Source organism: Oncorhynchus clarkii, chromosome 3 (assembly GCF_045791955.1).
Source record: "Oncorhynchus clarkii lewisi isolate Uvic-CL-2024 chromosome 3, UVic_Ocla_1.0, whole genome shotgun sequence".
Taxonomy (NCBI): Eukaryota; Metazoa; Chordata; class Actinopteri; order Salmoniformes; family Salmonidae; genus Oncorhynchus; species Oncorhynchus clarkii.
Window position 1 is genome coordinate 87,640,593 of NC_092149.1, and position 22,114 is coordinate 87,662,706.

The 22,114-nt window shown below is 44.3% G+C and overlaps 1 protein-coding gene across 1 annotated transcript in view; it reads left to right on the forward strand.

Moving 5' to 3' along the window:
• Positions 1-289: 289 nt before the first annotated feature.
• The window catches only part of LOC139386328 (partitioning defective 3 homolog B-like), a 406,750-nt gene continuing 384,925 nt past the window's right edge, over positions 290-22,114 (forward strand). The window contains exons 1-2 of the mRNA XM_071131853.1: positions 290-333; positions 3,131-3,237. Of these exons, the coding sequence (XP_070987954.1) occupies positions 290-333; positions 3,131-3,237 (151 nt within the window). The remainder of the gene's footprint in view (positions 334-3,130; positions 3,238-22,114) is intronic.

Consider the following 22,114-nt stretch of genomic DNA (forward strand, 5'->3'; position numbering starts at 1 on the left):
GCAGCAGCTACTCTTCCTGGGGTTTATTATGGATCCCCATTAGTTCCTGCCAAGGCAGCAGCTACTCTTCCTGGGGTCCAGGAACCAACACTCGTAAAACTAACATGACACGAGCTGAATTAAAAGTAAAAGGTTTTGAAAATAAAAAGCTTGCGGTACCCTCAGAGCTTTTCAGATATATGCTTGTTTTGTTTTGTGAGAAATCTTTGGAAAATAACAGTAGTATGAAAAGCGTATACTAAAACATCATGTCTCAAAATCAATATATATCTTCCCTCAATGTTATTATATGGCCTGCGGATTCAAGAAGAAACCATACGAGTTCAACAGAAAGTGTGAGGTAGCCTTCATTCTCACACTGTATCCAGCCTAGGTGACGTGATGCTGTGTCTGTCAGGTAACCTTCCGTCTATCACTGTATCCTGCCTAGATGACGTGATGCTGTGTCTGTCAGGTAACCTTCCGTCTATCACTGTATCCTGCCTAGATGACGTTATGCTGTGTCTGTCAGGTAACCTTCCGTCTATCACTGTATCCTGCCTAGATGACGTGATGCTGTGTCTGTCAGGTAACCTTCCGTCTATCACCGTATCCTGCCTAGATGACGTGATGCTGTGTCTGTCAGGTAACCTTCCGTCTATCACTGTATCCTGCCTAGATGTATATTTTTCCTTATTTTTGACCACCTTTTCTCTCTTGCGTCCAGCTCTTGCCATCCTAAAAGGGTAAAAAAAACTCCATCCTACAAGAGTTAAAAACTCCATCCTACAAGGGTAAAAACTCCATCCTACAAGAGTTAAAAACTCCATCCTACAAGGGTAAAAACTCCATCCTAAAAGGGTAAAAACTCCATCCTACAAGGGTAAAAACTCCATCCTAAAAGGGTAAAAACTCCATCCTACAAGGGTAAAAACTCCATCCTACAAGGGTAAAAACTCCATCCTACAAGGGTAAAAACTCCATCCTACAAGGGTAAAAAACTCCATCCTACAAGGGTAAAAACTCCATCCTACAAGGGTAAAAAACTCCATCCTACAAGGGTAAAAAACTCCATCCTACAAGAGTTAAAAACTCCATCCTACAAGGGTAAAAACTCCATCCTACAAGGGTAAAAACTCCATCCTACAAGGGTTAAAAACTCCATCCTACAAGGGTAAAAAACTCCATCCTACAAGGGTAAAAAACTCCATCCTACAAGGGTAAAAACTCCATCCTACAAGGGTAAAAAACTCCATCCTACAAGGGTAAAAACTCCATCCTACAAGGGTAAAAACTCCATCCTAAAAGGGTAAAAACTCCATCCTAAAAGGGTAAAAACTCCATCCTAAAAGGGTAAAAACTCCATCCTACAAGGGTTCAAATGTATGGATTAATGGATTATCATCGAGACATGAGGACCGTTGGATTTCTTAGAGCATTATCTACATAATGAACATCGGTCAAAATATGCATTTCTGATTGGACACCTTATTATTTGGCCTGGAAGTGATCAGAGAGAGAGAGAGACTATTATCCTAGACTGACCTCATCCTCTGTGGTGTGTGTGTGTGTGTGTGTGTGTGTGTGTGTGTGTGTGTGTGTGTGTGTGTGTGTGTGTGTGTGTGTGTGTGTGTGTGTGTGTGTGTGTGTGTGTGTGTGTGTGTGTGTGTGTGTGTGTGTGTGTGTGTGTGTGTGTGTGTGTGTGTGTGTTGTCACTGCACTGAAGGGGCAGGCCCTCAGAGGAGCCTGGGTGGCTGCTGCCGGGGAGCCAGTTCTCTCCCTCACACTGCATGAGGTCAAATCATGCAGACATGGGGTCAACTGTCCGACACACATATTTACTTCTGAGGAGAAGCTGTACCTTCTCCAGGGACTACAGCCTTATACACTACCTACTTACTGGCAGAATCCACAACCCACAATCCTTTTCTCTGCTTTCTTCTGGCACGGGAAACCCTTTGCGTGTACACTGCAGACGTACAGCTGGAACACGTTTTACAATCACCTGACATTCTAAAGGATAGTTCTGCTCCGGTACCACATACAGCATTAAATAAATGTTTTTTCCTTAATACTATCAAACGTGTTCTCTCTCTCTCTCTTGTAGCTCTTGTTATGTGTCGTGATTAATTGCCGGGCCATGAAAATCACAGAGTGGGCCTTTTTAATGGCCAGCCATCGTCTGCTCTAAATCAACTGTAACGATACCATCACCACGGCGACAGCCAGTCTGGGTTTTTAATCTTATAAACCCTAGCGCATTTTTTACATTTTTTTTTACTGTATATAACTAATATGAATGTAACTGACATAATCACATAGAATTGATTCCTGTAATCATTATCTATTGACCTTTTTGGGTTTTATAATAAAATATAACTCCTGGTTTGACTTAAATAATATTTATAAATTAATAATAACTGAAAATCTAAATCTTCACATCACATCTAATTGATCATCATCGATCTAATAATTGAAGATATTATTGTAATAGGAGGGGGAATATTCAATAACAACATTACATTAAGCTCTTGTTTGTGGAGAGATTTTTAAGGGTTATTCAGAAGTAGAAGTTTATAACTCTGCATTATTAAGGTTATTTTCATCAACATCCAGTTTCCTGTTTTCAGTCTCTCTTCCACTTCAGACAGCTCCATGACCGACAGACTGTTGAGGTACAGACCCAGACAGTCTCTGACCCAGGCAGTCTCTGACCCAGGCAGTCTCAGTCCCAGGCAGTCTCTGTCCCAGGCAGTCTCAGTACCAGGCAGTCTCTGACCCAGGCAGTCTCAGTCCCAGGCAGTCTCAGTCCCAGGCAGTCTCAGTCCTAGGCAGTCTCTGACCCAGACAGTCTTTGACCCAGGCAGTCTCAGTCCCAGGCAGTCTCAGTCCCAGGCAGTCTCAGACCCAGGCAGTCTCAGTCCCAGGCAGTCTCAGTCCCAGGCAGTCTCTGACCCAGGCAGTCTCAGTCCCAGGCAGTCTCTGACCCAGGCAGTCACTGTTCCAGGCAGTCTCAGACCTGTCAGCTTTGGTCTCAATATGTCTCTCTCTCTCTCTCACACCTTAACCACTACTACACCTAAACTACACTACCACTTCACAACTCTCTGGGAAGCATTCACCATTCACCATTCACTCAAACCTGGAGCAGAGACCCCAGAGACCCCAGAGACCCCCAGAGACACCAGAGACCCCCAGAGACCTCAGAGACCCCCAGAGACCCCAGAGACCCCCAGTCTCCAGCCAGCCCCAGCCCCAGTAATGCATTATATTGGTTAATAGGATTCCACTTGGGATGAAGACCTATAGCCCCCACATTTCAATAATTACTTTTCTAGAGCTGCCACCCTTTAGACCAAAGTGGCCTCTAAATCTGCCACACCTCATTGCCACACACACATGCACATGGGCACAGACACACACACAATCACACATGCATACACACACACACTTTACAGCAGCCTCCAAGTCATGCTCTCAGCCATCGTTCCTGGTGAGCCCCAGAGAACTGAGCCCTGAAAATACAGTAGGTCAACCATCTCCCCCCCTCTCTCCCCTCCTCTCCCCCTCCATCTCCCCTACACCCCTCTCCCTCCTCTCCATCTCCCCTTCTCTCCTCCCTCTCCCTCCTCTCCATCTCCCCTTCTCTCCTCCCTCTCCCTCATCTCCATCTCCCCTACACTCCCCTTCTCCTCTTTCCCCTCTATCTTCCCTCCTCTCCATCTCCCCTTCTCTCCTCCCTCCCCTCCCCTCCTCTCCATCTCCCCTTCTCTCCTCCCTCTCCCTCATCTCCATCTCCCTTACTCTCTCCTTTCCTCTCCTCTCCTTCTGCTCTGGAAGCTGTAGGTCACATAAAACATTTCTGTGTTGTTGATCTTGGTTGAATTCCAAATGCTGAGAGTTCAGGAAACCTTATGTCTGCATCTCAAATAGCACTCTATCCTCTATCCTCTATCCCCTATCCCCTATCCTCTATCCTCTATCCTCTATCCTCTATCCTCTATCCTCTATCCTCTATCCCCTATCCCCTATCCTCTATCCTCTATCCTCTATCCTCTATCCTCTATCCCCTATCCTCTATCCTCTATCCCCTATCCTCTATCCCCTATTCTCATATGGGGGGGGGGGGGGGGGGGGGGGGGTCCCAGTTGGAGTTAAGCACATGTAAATGGACCTTCCATTTTTTCCCACTTTTCTCTCTTTGTGTATTCTGAGCTAGAATTTAAGCATGAGAACAGCATGCTATTCACCCGCTATTCACCCGCTATTCGGTGTGGGGGGGGGGGATCAAAGCAAACGAAGGTGTGTCTACAAACATGGCGTGTTATGATCTTGAATTAATTCCCTCGTAATTCCACCACCTTTTATTGCGAGAGACACCGTGAATAAGGTCAAGCGTTCAATGGTTAGTGATTATCAGGGTAGATATATGGAACTACTGTTCATCTCCTATTGTCAACAGTGAAGAGGCGACTCCGGGATGCTGGCCTTCTAGGCAGAGTTGCAAGGAAAAAGCCATATCTCGGACTGGCCAAAGAAAAGATTAAGATGGGCAAAAGAACACAGACACTGAACAGAGGAACTCGGCCTAGAAGGCCAGCATCCTGGAGTCACCTCTATACTGTTAACCCTGAGACTGGACAGAGGAACTCTGCCTAGAAGGCCAGCATCCCGGAGTCACCTCTATACTGTTAACCCTGAGACTGGACAGAGGAACTCTGCCTAGAAGGCCAGCATCCCGGAGTCACCTCTATACTGTTAACCCTGAGACTGGACAGAGGAACTCTGTCTAGAAGGCCAGCATCCTGGAGTCACCTCTATACTGTTAACCCTGAGACTGGACAGAGGAACTCTGCCTAGAAGGCCAGCATCCTGGAGTCACCTCTATACTGTTAACCCTGAGACTGGACAGAGGAACTCTGCCTAGAAGGCCAGCATCCTGGAGTCACCTCTATACTGTTAACCCTGAGACTGGACAGAGGAACTCTGCCTAGAAGGCCAGCATCCTGGAGTCACCTCTATACTGTTAACCCTGAGACTGGACAGAGGAACTCTGCCTAGAAGGCCAGCATCCCGGAGTCACCTCTATACTGTTAACCCTGAGACTGGACAGAGGAACTCTGCCTAGAAGGCCAGCATCCCGGAGTCACCTCTATACTGTTAACCCTGAGACTGGACAGAGGAACTCTGTCTAGAAGGCCAGCATCCTGGAGTCACCTCTATACTGTTAACCCTGAGACTGGACAGAGGAACTCTGCCTAGAAGGCCAGCATCCTGGAGTCACCTCTATACTGTTAACCCTGAGACTGGACAGAGGAACTCTGCCTAGAAGGCCAGCATCCCGGAGTCGTTTGAGTGGATTCCTTTCACTTTGCATGCCCTACAATCCGATTCCTATCCCACATGACACTGGAAACCAATCAAAGCTTATGTCAACTATAGCCCTGTCCAATCACAGCCGTGTCAACTAACCCCTGTCCCTCCCCATTTCTCTGTCAATCAGACTTTGATCCGGTAATATATCTTTATGGTCCCATATGGGTTTTTACTTTCACAAAGACAAAGACAAGGTGCCTTCAGAAGGTATTCGCACATCTTGACTCCTCCCATATTTTGTTGAGTTACAGCCTGAATTTAGAATTAGGATGAAATAAAGATTTTGTTTCACTGGGCCGACACACTATATCCCATCAAGGAAGTATGTTTTTTGTTATGTTTCAAATGAAAAGCTCATTCAATAAGTATTCAACCCCCTTTGTTATGGCCTAAATCAGTTCAGGACTAAACATGTGCTTCATAGGTTGCTTGGACTGTGTGCCATAATTAACATGCTTGTTGAATGACTACCTCATCTTCGTACCCCACACATACAATTGTCTGTATGTCACACCCTGATCTGGTACACCTGTCCTTGTGATTGTCTCCACCCCACTCCAGGTGTCACTTATTATCTCCGGTGTATATATCCCTGTGTTTCCTGTCTCTCTGTACCAGTGTATTTATCCCTGTGTTTCCTGTCTCTCTGTGCCAGTGTATTTATCCTTGTGTTTCCTGTCTCTCTGTACCAGTGTATTTATCTCTGTGCTTCCTGTCTCTCTGTACCAGTGTATTTATCCCTGTGTTTCCTGTCTCTCTGTGCCAGTGTATTTATCTCTGTGCTTCCTGTCTCTCTGTACCAGTGTATTTATCCCTGTGTTTCCTGTCTCTCTGTACCAGTGTATTTATCCCTGTGTTTCCTGTCTCTCTGTACCAGTGTATTTATCCCTGTGTTTCCTGTCTCTCTGTACCAGTGTATTTATCCCTGTGTTTCCTGTCTCTCTGTACCAGTGTATTTATCCCTGTGTTTCCTGTCTCTCTGTGCCAGTGTATTTATCTCTGTGCTTCCTGTCTCTCTGTACCAGTGTATTTATCCCTGTGTTTCCTGTCTCTCTGTACCAGTGTATTTATCCCTGTGTTTCCTGTCTCTCTGTGCCAGTGTATTTATCCCTGTGTTTCCTGTCTCTCTGTGCCAGTGTATTTATCCCTGTGTTTCCTGTCTCTCTGTACCAGTGTATTTATCCCTGTGTTTCCTGTCTCTCTGTGCCAGTGTATTTATCCCTGTGTTTCATGTCTCTCTGTACCAGTGCATTTATCCCTGTGTTTCCTGTCTCTCTGTGCCAGTGTATTTATCCCTGTGTTTCCTGTCTCTCTGTGCCAGTGTATTTATCCCTGTGTTTCATGTCTCTCTGTGCCAGTTCATCTTGTTTGCCAAGTCAATCAGCATTTTTCCTACCTCCTACCCCCCCCCCCCCCCCCCCCACCCCCAGTCTCTGTTTCTAGTCCTCCTGGTTTTGACCCTTGCCTGTCCTGACTCCGAACCCTCCTGCCTGTTCTGAGCTTTACAAAGAAGGTAATCTATTGTAGATGGGTATTTTTATTTTACAGCAGACATTGAATATCCCTTTGAGCACGGTGTGAACTCACTGTGAGTGAGTTAACTCACGACACTGTGATGGACATGGTTAACCCACCGTGATGGACATGGTTAACTCACTCTGATGGACATGGTTAACTTACTGTTATGGACATGGTTAACTCACTGTGATGGACATGGTTAACTCACTGTGATGGACATGGTTAACTCACTGTGATGGACATGGTTAACTCACTGTGATGGACATGGTTAACTCACTGTGATGGACATGGTTAACTCACTGTGATGGACATGGTTAACTCACTGTGATGGACATGGTTAACTCACTGTGATGGACATGGTTAACTCACTGTGATGGACATGGTTAACTTACTGTGATGGACATGGTTAACTCACTGTGATGGACGTGGTTAACTCACTGTGATGGACATGGTTAACTCACCGTGATGGACATTGTTAACTCACCGTGATGGACATGGTTAACTCACTGTGATGGACATGGTTAACTCACTGTGATGGACATGGTTAACTCACTGTGATGGACATGGTTAACTCACTGTGATGGACATGGTTAACTCACTGTGATGGACATGGTTAACTCAGTGTGATGGACATGGTTAACACACTGTGATGGACATGGTTAACTCACTGTGATGGACATGGTTAACTCACGACACTGTGATGGACATGGTTAACCCACCGTGATGGACATGGTTAACTCACTCTGATGGACATGGTTAGCTTACTGTTATGGACATGGTTAACTCACTGTGATGGACATGGTTAACTCACTGTGATGGACATGGTTAACTCACTGTGATGGACATGGTTAACTCACTGTGATGGACATGGTTAACTCACTGTGATGGACATGGTTAACTCACTGTGATGGACATGGTTAACTCACTGTGATGGACATGGTTAACTCACTGTGATGGACATGGTTAAATCACTGTGATGGACATGGTTAACTCACTGTGATGGACATGGTTAACTCACTGTAATGGACATGGTTAACTCATTGAGATGGACATGGTTAACTCACTGTGATGGACATGGTTAACTCACGACACTGTGATGGACATGGTTAACTCACTGTGATGGACATGGTTAACTCACTGTGATGGACATGGTTAACTCACTGTGATGGACGTGGTTAACTCACTGTGATGGACATGGTTAACTCACGACACTGTGATGGACATGGTTAACTCACTGTGATGGACATGGTTAACTCACTGTGATGGACATGGTTAACTCACTGTGATGGACATGGTTAACTGACTGTGATGTACATGGTTAACTCACGACACTGTGTTGGACATGGTTAACTTACCGTGATGGACATGGTTAACTCACTGTGATGGACATGGTTAACTCAGGACACTGTGATGGACATGGTTAACTCACTGTGATGGACATGGTTAACTCACTGTGATGGACATGGTTAACTTACTGTGATGGACATGGTTAACTCACTGTGATGGACATGGTTAACTCACTGTGATGGACATGGTTAACTCACTGTGATGGACATGGTTAACTCACTGTGATGGACATGGTTAACTTACTGTGATGGACATGGTTAACTCACTGTGATGGACGTGGTTAACTCACTGTGATGGACATGGTTAACTCACCGTGATGGACATGGTTAACTCACCGTGATGGACATAGTTAACTCACTGTGATGGACATGGTTAACTCACTGTGATGGACATGGTTAACTTACTGTGATGGACATGGTTAACTCACCGTGATGGACATGGTTAACTCACTGTTATGGACATGGTTAACTCACCGTGATGGACATTGTTAACTCACCGTGATGGACATGGTTAACTCACTGTGATGGACATGGTTAACTCACTGTGATGGACATGGTTAACTCACTGTGATGGACATGGTTAACTCACTGTGATGGACATGGTTAACTCACTGTGATGGACATGGTTAACTCAGTGTGATGGACATGGTTAACACACTGTGATGGACATGGTTAACTCACTGTGATGGACATGGTTAACTCACGACACTGTGATGGACATGGTTAACCCACCGTGATGGACATGGTTAACTCACTCTGATGGACATGGTTAGCTTACTGTTATGGACATGGTTAACTCACTGTGATGGACATGGTTAACTCACTGTGATGGACATGGTTAACTCACTGTGATGGACATGGTTAACTCACTGTGATGGACATGGTTAACTCACTGTGATGGACATGGTTAACTCACTGTGATGGACATGGTTAACTCACTGTGATGGACATGGTTAACTCACTGTGATGGACATGGTTAACTCACTGTGATGGACATGGTTAACTCACTGTGATGGACATGGTTAACTCACTGTGATGGACATGGTTAACTCACTGAGATGGACATGGTTAACTCACTGTGATGGACATGGTTAACTCACGACACTGTGATGGACATGGTTAACTCACTGTGATGGACATGGTTAACTCACTGTGATGGACATGGTTAACTCACTGTGATGGACGTGGTTAACTCACTGTGATGGACATGGTTAACTCACGACACTGTGATGGACATGGTTAACTCACTGTGATGGACATGGTTAAGTCACTGTGATGGACATGGTTAACTCACTGTGATGGACATGGTTAACTCACGACACTGTGTTGGACATGGTTAACTTACCGTGATGGACATGGTTAACTCACTGTGATGGACATGGTTAACTCACGACACTGTGATGGACATGGTTAACTCACTGTGATGGACATGGTTAACTCACTGTGATGGACATGGTTAACTTACTGTGGTGGACATGGTTAACTCACTGTGATGGACATGGTTAACTCACTGTGATGGACATGGTTAACTCACTATGATGGACGTGGTTAACTCACTGTGATGGACATGGTTAACTCACGACACTGTGATGGACATGGTTAACTCACTGTGATGGACATGGTTAACTCACTGTGATGGACATGGTTAACTCACTGTGATGGACATGGTTAACTTACTGTGATGGACATGGTTAACTCACTGTGATGGACATGGTTAACTCACGACACTGTGATGGACATGGTTAACTCACTGTGATGGACATGGTTAACTTACTGTGATGGACATGGTTAACTCACTGTGATGGACGTGGTTAACTCACTGTGATGGACATGGTTAACTCACCGTGATGGACATGGTTAACTCACTGTGATGGACATGGTTAACTCACTGTGATGGACATGGTTAACTCAGTGTGATGGACATGGTTAACTCACTGTGATGGACATGGTTAACTCACTGTGATGGACATGGTTAACTCACTGTGATGGACATGGTTAACTCACTGTGATGGACATGGTTAACTCACTGTGATGGACATGGTTAACTCACTGTGATGGACATGGTTAACTCACTGTGATGGACATGGTTAACTCACTGTGATGGACATGGTTAACTTACTGTGATGGACATGGTTAACTCACTGTGATGGACGTGGTTAACTCACTGTGATGGACATGGTTAACTCACCGTGATGGACATTGTTAACTCACCGTGATGGACATGGTTAACTCACTGTGATGGACATGGTTAACTCACTGTGATGGACATGGTTAACTCAGTGTGATGGACATGGTTAACACACTGTGATGGACATGGTTAACTCACTGTGATGGACATGGTTAACTCACGACACTGTGATGGACATGGTTAACCCACCGTGATGGACATGGTTAACTCACTCTGATGGACATGGTTAACTTACTGTTATGGACATGGTTAACTCACTGTGATGGACATGGTTAACTCACTGTGATGGACATGGTTAACTCACTGTGATGGACATGGTTAACTCACTGTGATGGACATGGTTAACTCACTGTGATGGACATGGTTAACTCACTGTGATGGACATGGTTAACTCACTGTGATGGACATGGTTAACTCACTGTGATGGACATGGTTAACTTACTGTGATGGACATGGTTAACTCACTGTGATGGACGTGGTTAACTCACTGTGATGGACATGGTTAACTCACCGTGATGGACATGGTTAACTCACCGTGATGGACATGGTTAACTCACCGTGATGGACATGGTTAACTCACTGTGATGGACATGGTTAACTCACTGTGATGGACATGGTTAACTCACTGTGATGGACATGGTTAACTCACTGTGATGGACATGGTTAACTCAGTGTGATGGACATGGTTAACACACTGTGATGGACATGGTTAACTCACTGTGATGGACATGGTTAACTCACGACACTGTGATGGACATGGTTAACCCACCGTGATGGACATGGTTAACTCACTCTGATGGACATGGTTAGCTTACTGTTATGGACATGGTTAACTCACTGTGATGGACATGGTTAACTCACTGTGATGGACATGGTTAACTCACTGTGATGGACATGGTTAACTCACTGTGATGGACATGGTTAACTCACTGTGATGGACATGGTTAACTCAGTGTGATGGACATGGTTAACACACTGTGATGGACATGGTTAACTCACTGTGATGGACATGGTTAACTCACGACACTGTGATGGACATGGTTAACCCACCGTGATGGACATGGTTAACTCACTCTGATGGACATGGTTAACTTACTGTTATGGACATGGTTAACTCACTGTGATGGACATGGTTAACTCACTGTGATGGACATGGTTAACTCACTGTGATGGACATGGTTAACTCACTGTGATGGACATGGTTAACTCACTGTGATGGACATGGTTAAATCACTGTGATGGACATGGTTAACTCACTGTGATGGACATGGTTAACTCACTGTAATGGACATGGTTAACTCATTGAGATGGACATGGTTAACTCACTGTGATGGACATGGTTAACTCACGACACTGTGATGGACATGGTTAACTCACTGTGATGGACATGGTTAACTCACTGTGATGGACATGGTTAACTCACTGTGATGGACGTGGTTAACTCACTGTGATGGACATGGTTAACTCACGACACTGTGATGGACATGGTTAACTCACTGTGATGGACATGGTTAACTCACTGTGATGGACATGGTTAACTCACTGTGATGGACATGGTTAACTGACTGTGATGTACATGGTTAACTCACGACACTGTGTTGGACATGGTTAACTTACCGTGATGGACATGGTTAACTCACTGTGATGGACATGGTTAACTCAGGACACTGTGATGGACATGGTTAACTCACTGTGATGGACATGGTTAACTCACTGTGATGGACATGGTTAACTTACTGTGATGGACATGGTTAACTCACTGTGATGGACATGGTTAACTCACTGTGATGGACATGGTTAACTCACTGTGATGGACATGGTTAACTCACTGTGATGGACATGGTTAACTTACTGTGATGGACATGGTTAACTCACTGTGATGGACGTGGTTAACTCACTGTGATGGACATGGTTAACTCACCGTGATGGACATGGTTAACTCACCGTGATGGACATAGTTAACTCACTGTGATGGACATGGTTAACTCACTGTGATGGACATGGTTAACTTACTGTGATGGACATGGTTAACTCACCGTGATGGACATGGTTAACTCACTGTTATGGACATGGTTAACTCACTGTGATGGACATGGTTAACTCAAGACACTGTGATGGACGTGGTAAACTCACTGTGATGGACATGGTTAACTTACTGTGATGGACAAGGTTAACTCACTATGATGGACATGGTTAACTCACTGTGATGGACATGGTTAACTCACTGTGATGGACATGGTTAACTCACTGTGATGGACATGGTTAACTCAATGTGATGGACATGGTTAACTCACTGTGATGGACATGGTTAACTCACTGTGATGGACATGGTTAACTTACTGTGATGGACATGGTTAACTCACTGTGATGGACGTGGTTAACTCACTGTGATGGACATGGTTAACTCACCGTGATGGACATGGTTAACTCACTGTGATGGACATGGTTAACTCACTGTGATGGACATGGTTAACTCAGTGTGATGGACATGGTTAACTCACTGTGATGGACATGGTTAACTCACTGTGATGGACATGGTTAACTCACTGTGATGGACATGGTTAACTCACTGTGATGGACATGGTTAACTCACTGTGATGGACATGGTTAACTCACTGTGATGGACATGGTTAACTCACTGTGATGGACATGGTTAACTCACTGTGATGGACATGGTTAACTTACTGTGATGGACATGGTTAACTCACTGTGATGGACGTGGTTAACTCACTGTGATGGACATGGTTAACTCACCGTGATGGACATTGTTAACTCACCGTGATGGACATGGTTAACTCACTGTGATGGACATGGTTAACTCACTGTGATGGACATGGTTAACTCACTGTGATGGACATGGTTAACTCACTGTGATGGACATGGTTAACTCAGTGTGATGGACATGGTTAACACACTGTGATGGACATGGTTAACTCACTGTGATGGACATGGTTAACTCACGACACTGTGATGGACATGGTTAACCCACCGTGATGGACATGGTTAACTCACTCTGATGGACATGGTTAACTTACTGTTATGGACATGGTTAACTCACTGTGATGGACATGGTTAACTCACTGTGATGGACATGGTTAACTCACTGTGATGGACATGGTTAACTCACTGTGATGGACATGGTTAACTCACTGTGATGGACATGGTTAACTCACTGTGATGGACATGGTTAACTCACTGTGATGGACATGGTTAACTCACTGTGATGGACATGGTTAAATCACTGTGATGGACATGGTTAACTCACTGTGATGGACATGGTTAACTCACTGTGATGGACATGGTTAACTCACTGTGATGGACATGGTTAACTCACTGTGATGGACATGGTTAACTCACTGTGATGGACATGGTTAACTTACTGTGATGGACATGGTTAACTCACTGTGATGGACGTGGTTAACTCACTGTGATGGACATGGTTAACTCACCGTGATGGACATTGTTAACTCACCGTGATGGACATGGTTAACTCACTGTGATGGACATGGTTAACTCACTGTGATGGACATGGTTAACTCACTGTGATGGACATGGTTAACTCACTGTGATGGACATGGTTAACTCACTGTGATGGACATGGTTAACTCAGTGTGATGGACATGGTTAACACACTGTGATGGACATGGTTAACTCACTGTGATGGACATGGTTAACTCACGACACTGTGATGGACATGGTTAACCCACCGTGATGGACATGGTTAACTCACTCTGATGGACATGGTTAGCTTACTGTTATGGACATGGTTAACTCACTGTGATGGACATGGTTAACTCACTGTGATGGACATGATTAACTCACTGTGATGGACATGGTTAACTCACTGTGATGGACATGGTTAACTCACTGTGATGGACATGGTTAACTCACTGTGATGGACATGGTTAACTTACTGTGATGGACATGGTTAACTCACCGTGATGGACATGGTTAACTCACTGTTATGGACATGGTTAACTCACTGTGATGGACATGGTTAACTCAAGACACTGTGATGGACGTGGTTAACTCACTGTGATGGACATGGTTAACTTACTGTGATGGACAAGGTTAACTCACTATGATGGACATGGTTAACTCACTGTGATGGACATGGTTAACTCACTGTGATGGACATGGTTAACTCACTGTGATGGACATGGTTAACTCAATGTGATGGACATGGTTAACTCACTGTGATGGACATGGTTAACTCACTGTGATGGACATGGTTAACTTACTGTGATGGACATGGTTAACTCACTGTGATGGACGTGGTTAACTCACTGTGATGGACGTGGTTAACTCACTGTGATGGACATGGTTAACTCACCGTGATGGACATGGTTAACTCACTGTGATGGACATGGTTAACTCACTGTGATGGACATGGTTAACTCAGTGTGATGGACATGGTTAACTCACTGTGATGGACATGGTTAACTCACTGTGATGGACATGGTTAACTCACTGTGATGGACATGGTTAACTCACTGTGATGGACATGGTTAACTCACTGTGATGGACATGGTTAACTCACTGTGATGGACATGGTTAACTCACTGTGATGGACATGGTTAACTCACTGTGATGGACATGGTTAACTTACTGTGATGGACATGGTTAACTCACTGTGATGGACGTGGTTAACTCACTGTGATGGACATGGTTAACTCACCGTGATGGACATTGTTAACTCACCGTGATGGACATGGTTAACTCACTGTGATGGACATGGTTAACTCACTGTGATGGACATGGTTAACTCACTGTGATGGACATGGTTAACTCACTGTGATGGACATGGTTAACTCAGTGTGATGGACATGGTTAACACACTGTGATGGACATGGTTAACTCACTGTGATGGACATGGTTAACTCACGACACTGTGATGGACATGGTTAACCCACCGTGATGGACATGGTTAACTCACTCTGATGGACATGGTTAACTTACTGTTATGGACATGGTTAACTCACTGTGATGGACATGGTTAACTCACTGTGATGGACATGGTTAACTCACTGTGATGGACATGGTTAACTCACTGTGATGGACATGGTTAACTCACTGTGATGGACATGGTTAACTCACTGTGATGGACATGGTTAACTCACTGTGATGGACATGGTTAACTCACTGTGATGGACATGGTTAAATCACTGTGATGGACATGGTTAACTCACTGTGATGGACATGGTTAACTCACTGTGATGGACATGGTTAACTCACTGTGATGGACATGGTTAACTCACTGTGATGGACATGGTTAACTCACTGTGATGGACATGGTTAACTTACTGTGATGGACATGGTTAACTCACTGTGATGGACGTGGTTAACTCACTGTGATGGACATGGTTAACTCACCGTGATGGACATTGTTAACTCACCGTGATGGACATGGTTAACTCACTGTGATGGACATGGTTAACTCACTGTGATGGACATGGTTAACTCACTGTGATGGACATGGTTAACTCACTGTGATGGACATGGTTAACTCACTGTGATGGACATGGTTAACTCAGTGTGATGGACATGGTTAACACACTGTGATGGACATGGTTAACTCACTGTGATGGACATGGTTAACTCACGACACTGTGATGGACATGGTTAACCCACCGTGATGGACATGGTTAACTCACTCTGATGGACATGGTTAGCTTACTGTTATGGACATGGTTAACTCACTGTGATGGACATGGTTAACTCACTGTGATGGACATGATTAACTCACTGTGATGGACATGGTTAACTCACTGTGATGGACATGGTTAACTCACTGTGATGGACATGGTTAACTCACTGTGATGGACATGGTTAACTCACTGTGATGGACATGGTTAACTCACTGTGATGGACATGGTTAACTCATTGTGATGGACATGGTTAACTCACTGTGATGGACATGGTTAACTCACTGTGATGGACATGGTTAACTCACTGAGATGGACATGGTTAACTCACTGTGATGGACATGGTTAACTCACGACACTGTGATGGACATGGTTAACTCACTGTGATGGACATGGTTAACTCACTGTGATGGACATGGTTAACTCACTGTGATGGACGTGGTTAACTCACTGTGATGGACATGGTTAACTCACTGTGATGGACATGGTTAACTCACTGTGATGGACATGGTTAACTCACTGTGATGGACATGGTTAAATCACTGTGATGGACATGGTTAACTCACTGTGATGGACATGGTTAACTCACTGTGATGGACATGGTTAACTCACTGTGATGGACATGGTTAACTCACTGTGATGGACATGGTTAACTCACTGTGATGGACATGGTTAACTTACTGTGATGGACATGGTTAACTCACTGTGATGGACGTGGTTAACTCACTGTGATGGACATGGTTAACTCACCGTGATGGACATTGTTAACTCACCGTGATGGACATGGTTAACTCACTGTGATGGACATGGTTAACTCACTGTGATGGACATGGTTAACTCACTGTGATGGACATGGTTAACTCACTGTGATGGACATGGTTAACTCACTGTGATGGACATGGTTAACTCAGTGTGATGGACATGGTTAACACACTGTGATGGACATGGTTAACTCACTGTGATGGACATGGTTAACTCACGACACTGTGATGGACATGGTTAACCCACCGTGATGGACATGGTTAACTCACTCTGATGGACATGGTTAGCTTACTGTTATGGACATGGTTAACTCACTGTGATGGACATGGTTAACTCACTGTGATGGACATGATTAACTCACTGTGATGGACATGGTTAACTCACTGTGATGGACATGGTTAACTCACTGTGATGGACATGGTTAACTCACTGTGATGGACATGGTTAACTCACTGTGATGGACATGGTTAACTCACTGTGATGGACATGGTTAACTCATTGTGATGGACATGGTTAACTCACTGTGATGGACATGGTTAACTCACTGTGATGGACATGGTTAACTCACTGAGATGGACATGGTTAACTCACTGTGATGGACATGGTTAACTCACGACACTGTGATGGACATGGTTAACTCACTGTGATGGACATGGTTAACTCACTGTGATGGACATGGTTAACTCACTGTGATGGACGTGGTTAACTCACTGTGATGGACATGGTTAACTCACTGTGATGGACATGGTTAACTCACCGTGATGGACATGGTTAACTCACTGTGATGGACATGGTTAACTCACTGTGATGGACATGGTTAACTTACTGTGATGGACATGGTTAACTCACTGTGATGGACGTGGTTAACTCACTGTGATGGACATGGTTAACTCACCGTGATGGACATTGTTAACTCACCGTGATGGACATGGTTAACTCACTGTGATGGACATGGTTAACTCACTGTGATGGACATGGTTAACTCACTGTGATGGACATGGTTAACTCACTGTGATGGACATGGTTAACTCAGTGTGATGGACATGGTTAACACACTGTGATGGACATGGTTAACTCACTGTGATGGACATGGTTAACTCACGACACTGTGATGGACATGGTTAACCCACCGTGATGGACATGGTTAACTCACTCTGATGGACATGGTTAACTTACTGTTATGGACATGGTTAACTCACTGTGATGGACATGGTTAACTCACTGTGATGGACATGGTTAACTCACTGTGATGGACATGGTTAACTCACTGTGATGGACATGGTTAACTCACTGTGATGGACATGGTTAACTCACTGTGATGGACATGGTTAACTCACTGTGATGGACATGGTTAACTCACTGTGATGGACATGGTTAAATCACTGTGATGGACATGGTTAACTCACTGTGATGGACATGGTTAACTCACTGTGATGGACATGGTTAACTCACTGTGATGGACATGGTTAACTCACTGTGATGGACATGGTTAACTCACTGTGATGGACATGGTTAACTTACTGTGATGGACATGGTTAACTCACTGTGATGGACGTGGTTAACTCACTGTGATGGACATGGTTAACTCACCGTGATGGACATTGTTAACTCACCGTGATGGACATGGTTAACTCACTGTGATGGACATGGTTAACTCACTGTGATGGACATGGTTAACTCACTGTGATGGACATGGTTAACTCACTGTGATGGACATGGTTAACTCACTGTGATGGACATGGTTAACTCAGTGTGATGGACATGGTTAACACACTGTGATGGACATGGTTAACTCACTGTGATGGACATGGTTAACTCACGACACTGTGATGGACATGGTTAACCCACCGTGATGGACATGGTTAACTCACTCTGATGGACATGGTTAGCTTACTGTTATGGACATGGTTAACTCACTGTGATGGACATGGTTAACTCACTGTGATGGACATGATTAACTCACTGTGATGGACATGGTTAACTCACTGTGATGGACATGGTTAACTCACTGTGATGGACATGGTTAACTCACTGTGATGGACATGGTTAACTCACTGTGATGGACATGGTTAACTCACTGTGATGGACATGGTTAACTCACTGTGATGGACATGGTTAACTCACTGTGATGGACATGGTTAACTCACGACACTGTGATGGACATGGTTAACTCACTGTGATGGACATGGTTAACTCACTGTGATGGACATGGTTAACTCACTGTGATGGACATGGTTAACTCACTGTGATGGACATGGTTAACTCACGACACTGTGATGGACATGGTTAACTCACTGTGATGGACATGGTTAACTCACTGTGATGGACATGGTTAACTCACTGTGATGGACATGGTTAACTGACTGTGATGTACATGGTTAACTCACGACACTGTGTTGGACATGGTTAACTTACCGTGATGGACATGGTTAACTCACTGTGATGGACATGGTTAACTCACGACACTGTGATGGACATGGTTAACTCACTGTGATGGACATGGTTAACTCACTGTGATGGACATGGTTAACTTACTGTGGTGGACATGGTTAACTCACTGTGATGGACATGGTTAACTCACTGTGATGGACATGGTTAACTCACTGTGATGGACATGGTTAACTCACTGTGATGGACATGGTTAACTTACTGTGATGGACATGGTTAACTCACTGTGATGGACGTGGTTAACTCACTGTGATGGACATGGTTAACTCACCGTGATGGACATGGTTAACTCACCGTGATGGACATGGTTAACTCACTGTGATGGACATGGTTAACTCACTGTGATGGACATGGTTAACTCACTGTGATGGACATGGTTAACTCACTGTGATGGACATGGTTAACTCACTGTGATGGACATGGTTAACTCAGTTTGATGGACATGGTTAACACACTGTGATGGACATGGTTAACTCACTGTGATGGACATGGTTAACTCACTGTGATGGACATGGTTAACTCACTGTGATGGACATGGTTAACTCACGACACTGTGATGGACATGGTTAACTCACTGTGATGGACATGGTTAACTCATTGTGATGGACATGGTTAACTCACTGTGATGGACATGGTTAACTCACGACACTGTGATTGACATGGTTTACTCACTGTGATGGACATGGTTAACTCACTGTGATGGACATGGTTAACTCACCGTGATGGACATGGTTAACTCATTGTGATGGACATGGTTAACTCATTGTGATGGACATGGTTAACTCACTGTGATGGACATGGTTAACTCACTGTGATGGACATGGTTAACTCATTGTGATGGACATGGTTAACTCATTGTGATGGACATGGTTAACTCACTGTGATGGACATGGTTAACTTACTGTGATGGACATGGTTAACTCACTGTGATGGACATGGTTAACAAATTGTGATGCACATGGTTAACTCACTGTGATGGACATGGTTAACTCACTGTGATGGACATGGTTAACACTGTGATGGACAAGGTTAACTCATAACACTATGATGAACATAGTTAACACTGTGATGGACATGGTTAACTCACTGTGATGGACAAGGTTAACTCATAACAGTATGATGAACATAGTTAACACTGTGATGGACATGGTTAACTCACTGTGATGGACATGGTTAACTTACTGTGATGGACATGGTTAACTCACTGTGATGGACATGGTTAACTCACTGTGATGGACATGGTTAACTCACTGTGATGGACATGGTTAACTCACTATGATGGACGTGGTTAACTCACTGTGATGGACATGGTTAACTCACGACACTGTGATGGACATGGTTAACTCACTGTGATGGACATGGTTAACTCACTGTGATGGACATGGTTAACTCACTGTGATGGACATGGTTAACTCACTGTGATGGACATGGTTAACTTACTGTGATTTACATGGTTAACTCACGACACTGTGATGGACATGGTTAACCCACCGTGATGGACATGGTTAACTCACTGTGATGGACATGGTTAACTCACTGTGATGGACGTGGTTAACTCACTGTGATGGACATGGTTAACTCACTGTGATGGACATGGTTAATTACTGTGATGGACATAGTTAACTTACTGTTATGGACATGGTTAACTCACCGTGATGGACATGGTTAACTCACTGTGATGGACATGGTTAACTCACTGTTATGGACATGGTTAACTCACTGTGATGGTCATGGTTAACTCAAGACACTGTGATGGACGTGGTTAACTCACTGTGATGGACATGGTTAACTTACTGTGATGGACAAGGTTAACTCACTATGATGGACATGGTTAACTCACTGTGATGGACATGGTTAACTCACTGTGATGGACATGGTTAACTCACTGTGATGGACATGGTTAACTCACTGTGATGGACATGGTTAACTTACTGTGATGGACATGGTTAACTCACTGTGATGGACATGGTTAACTTACTGTGATGGACATGGTTAACTCACTGTGATGGACGTGGTTAACTCACTGTGATGGACATGGTTAACTCACCGTGATGGACATGGTTAACTCACTGTGATGGACATGGTTAACTCACTGTGATGGACATGGTTAACTCACTGTGATGGACGTGGTTAACTCACTGTGATGGACATGGTTAACTCACTGTGATGGACATGGTTAACTCACTGTGATGGACATGGTTAACTCACTGTGATGGACATGGTTAACTCACTGTGATGGACATGGTTAACTCACTGTGATGGACATGGTTAACTCACTGTGATGGACATGGTTAACTCACTGTGATGGACATGGTTAACTTACTGTGATGGACATGGTTAACTCACTGTGATGGACGTGGTTAACTCACTGTGATGGACATGGTTAACTCACCGTGATGGACATTGTTAACTCACCGTGATGGACATGGTTAACTCACTGTGATGGACATGGTGAACTCACTGTGATGGACATGGTTAACTCACTGTGATGGACATGGTTAACTCACTGTGATGGACATGGTTAACTCACTGTGATGGACATGGTTAACTCAGTGTGATGGACATGGTTAACACACTGTGATGGACATGGTTAACTCACTGTGATGGACATGGTTAACTCACGACACTGTGATGGACATGGTTAACCCACCGTGATGGACATGGTTAACTCACTCTGATGGACATGGTTAACTTACTGTTATGGACATGGTTAACTCACTGTGATGGACATGGTTAACTCACTGTGATGGACATGGTTAACTCACTGTGATGGACATGGTTAACTCACTGTGATGGACATGGTTAACTCACTGTGATGGACATGGTTAACTCACGACACTGTGATGGACATG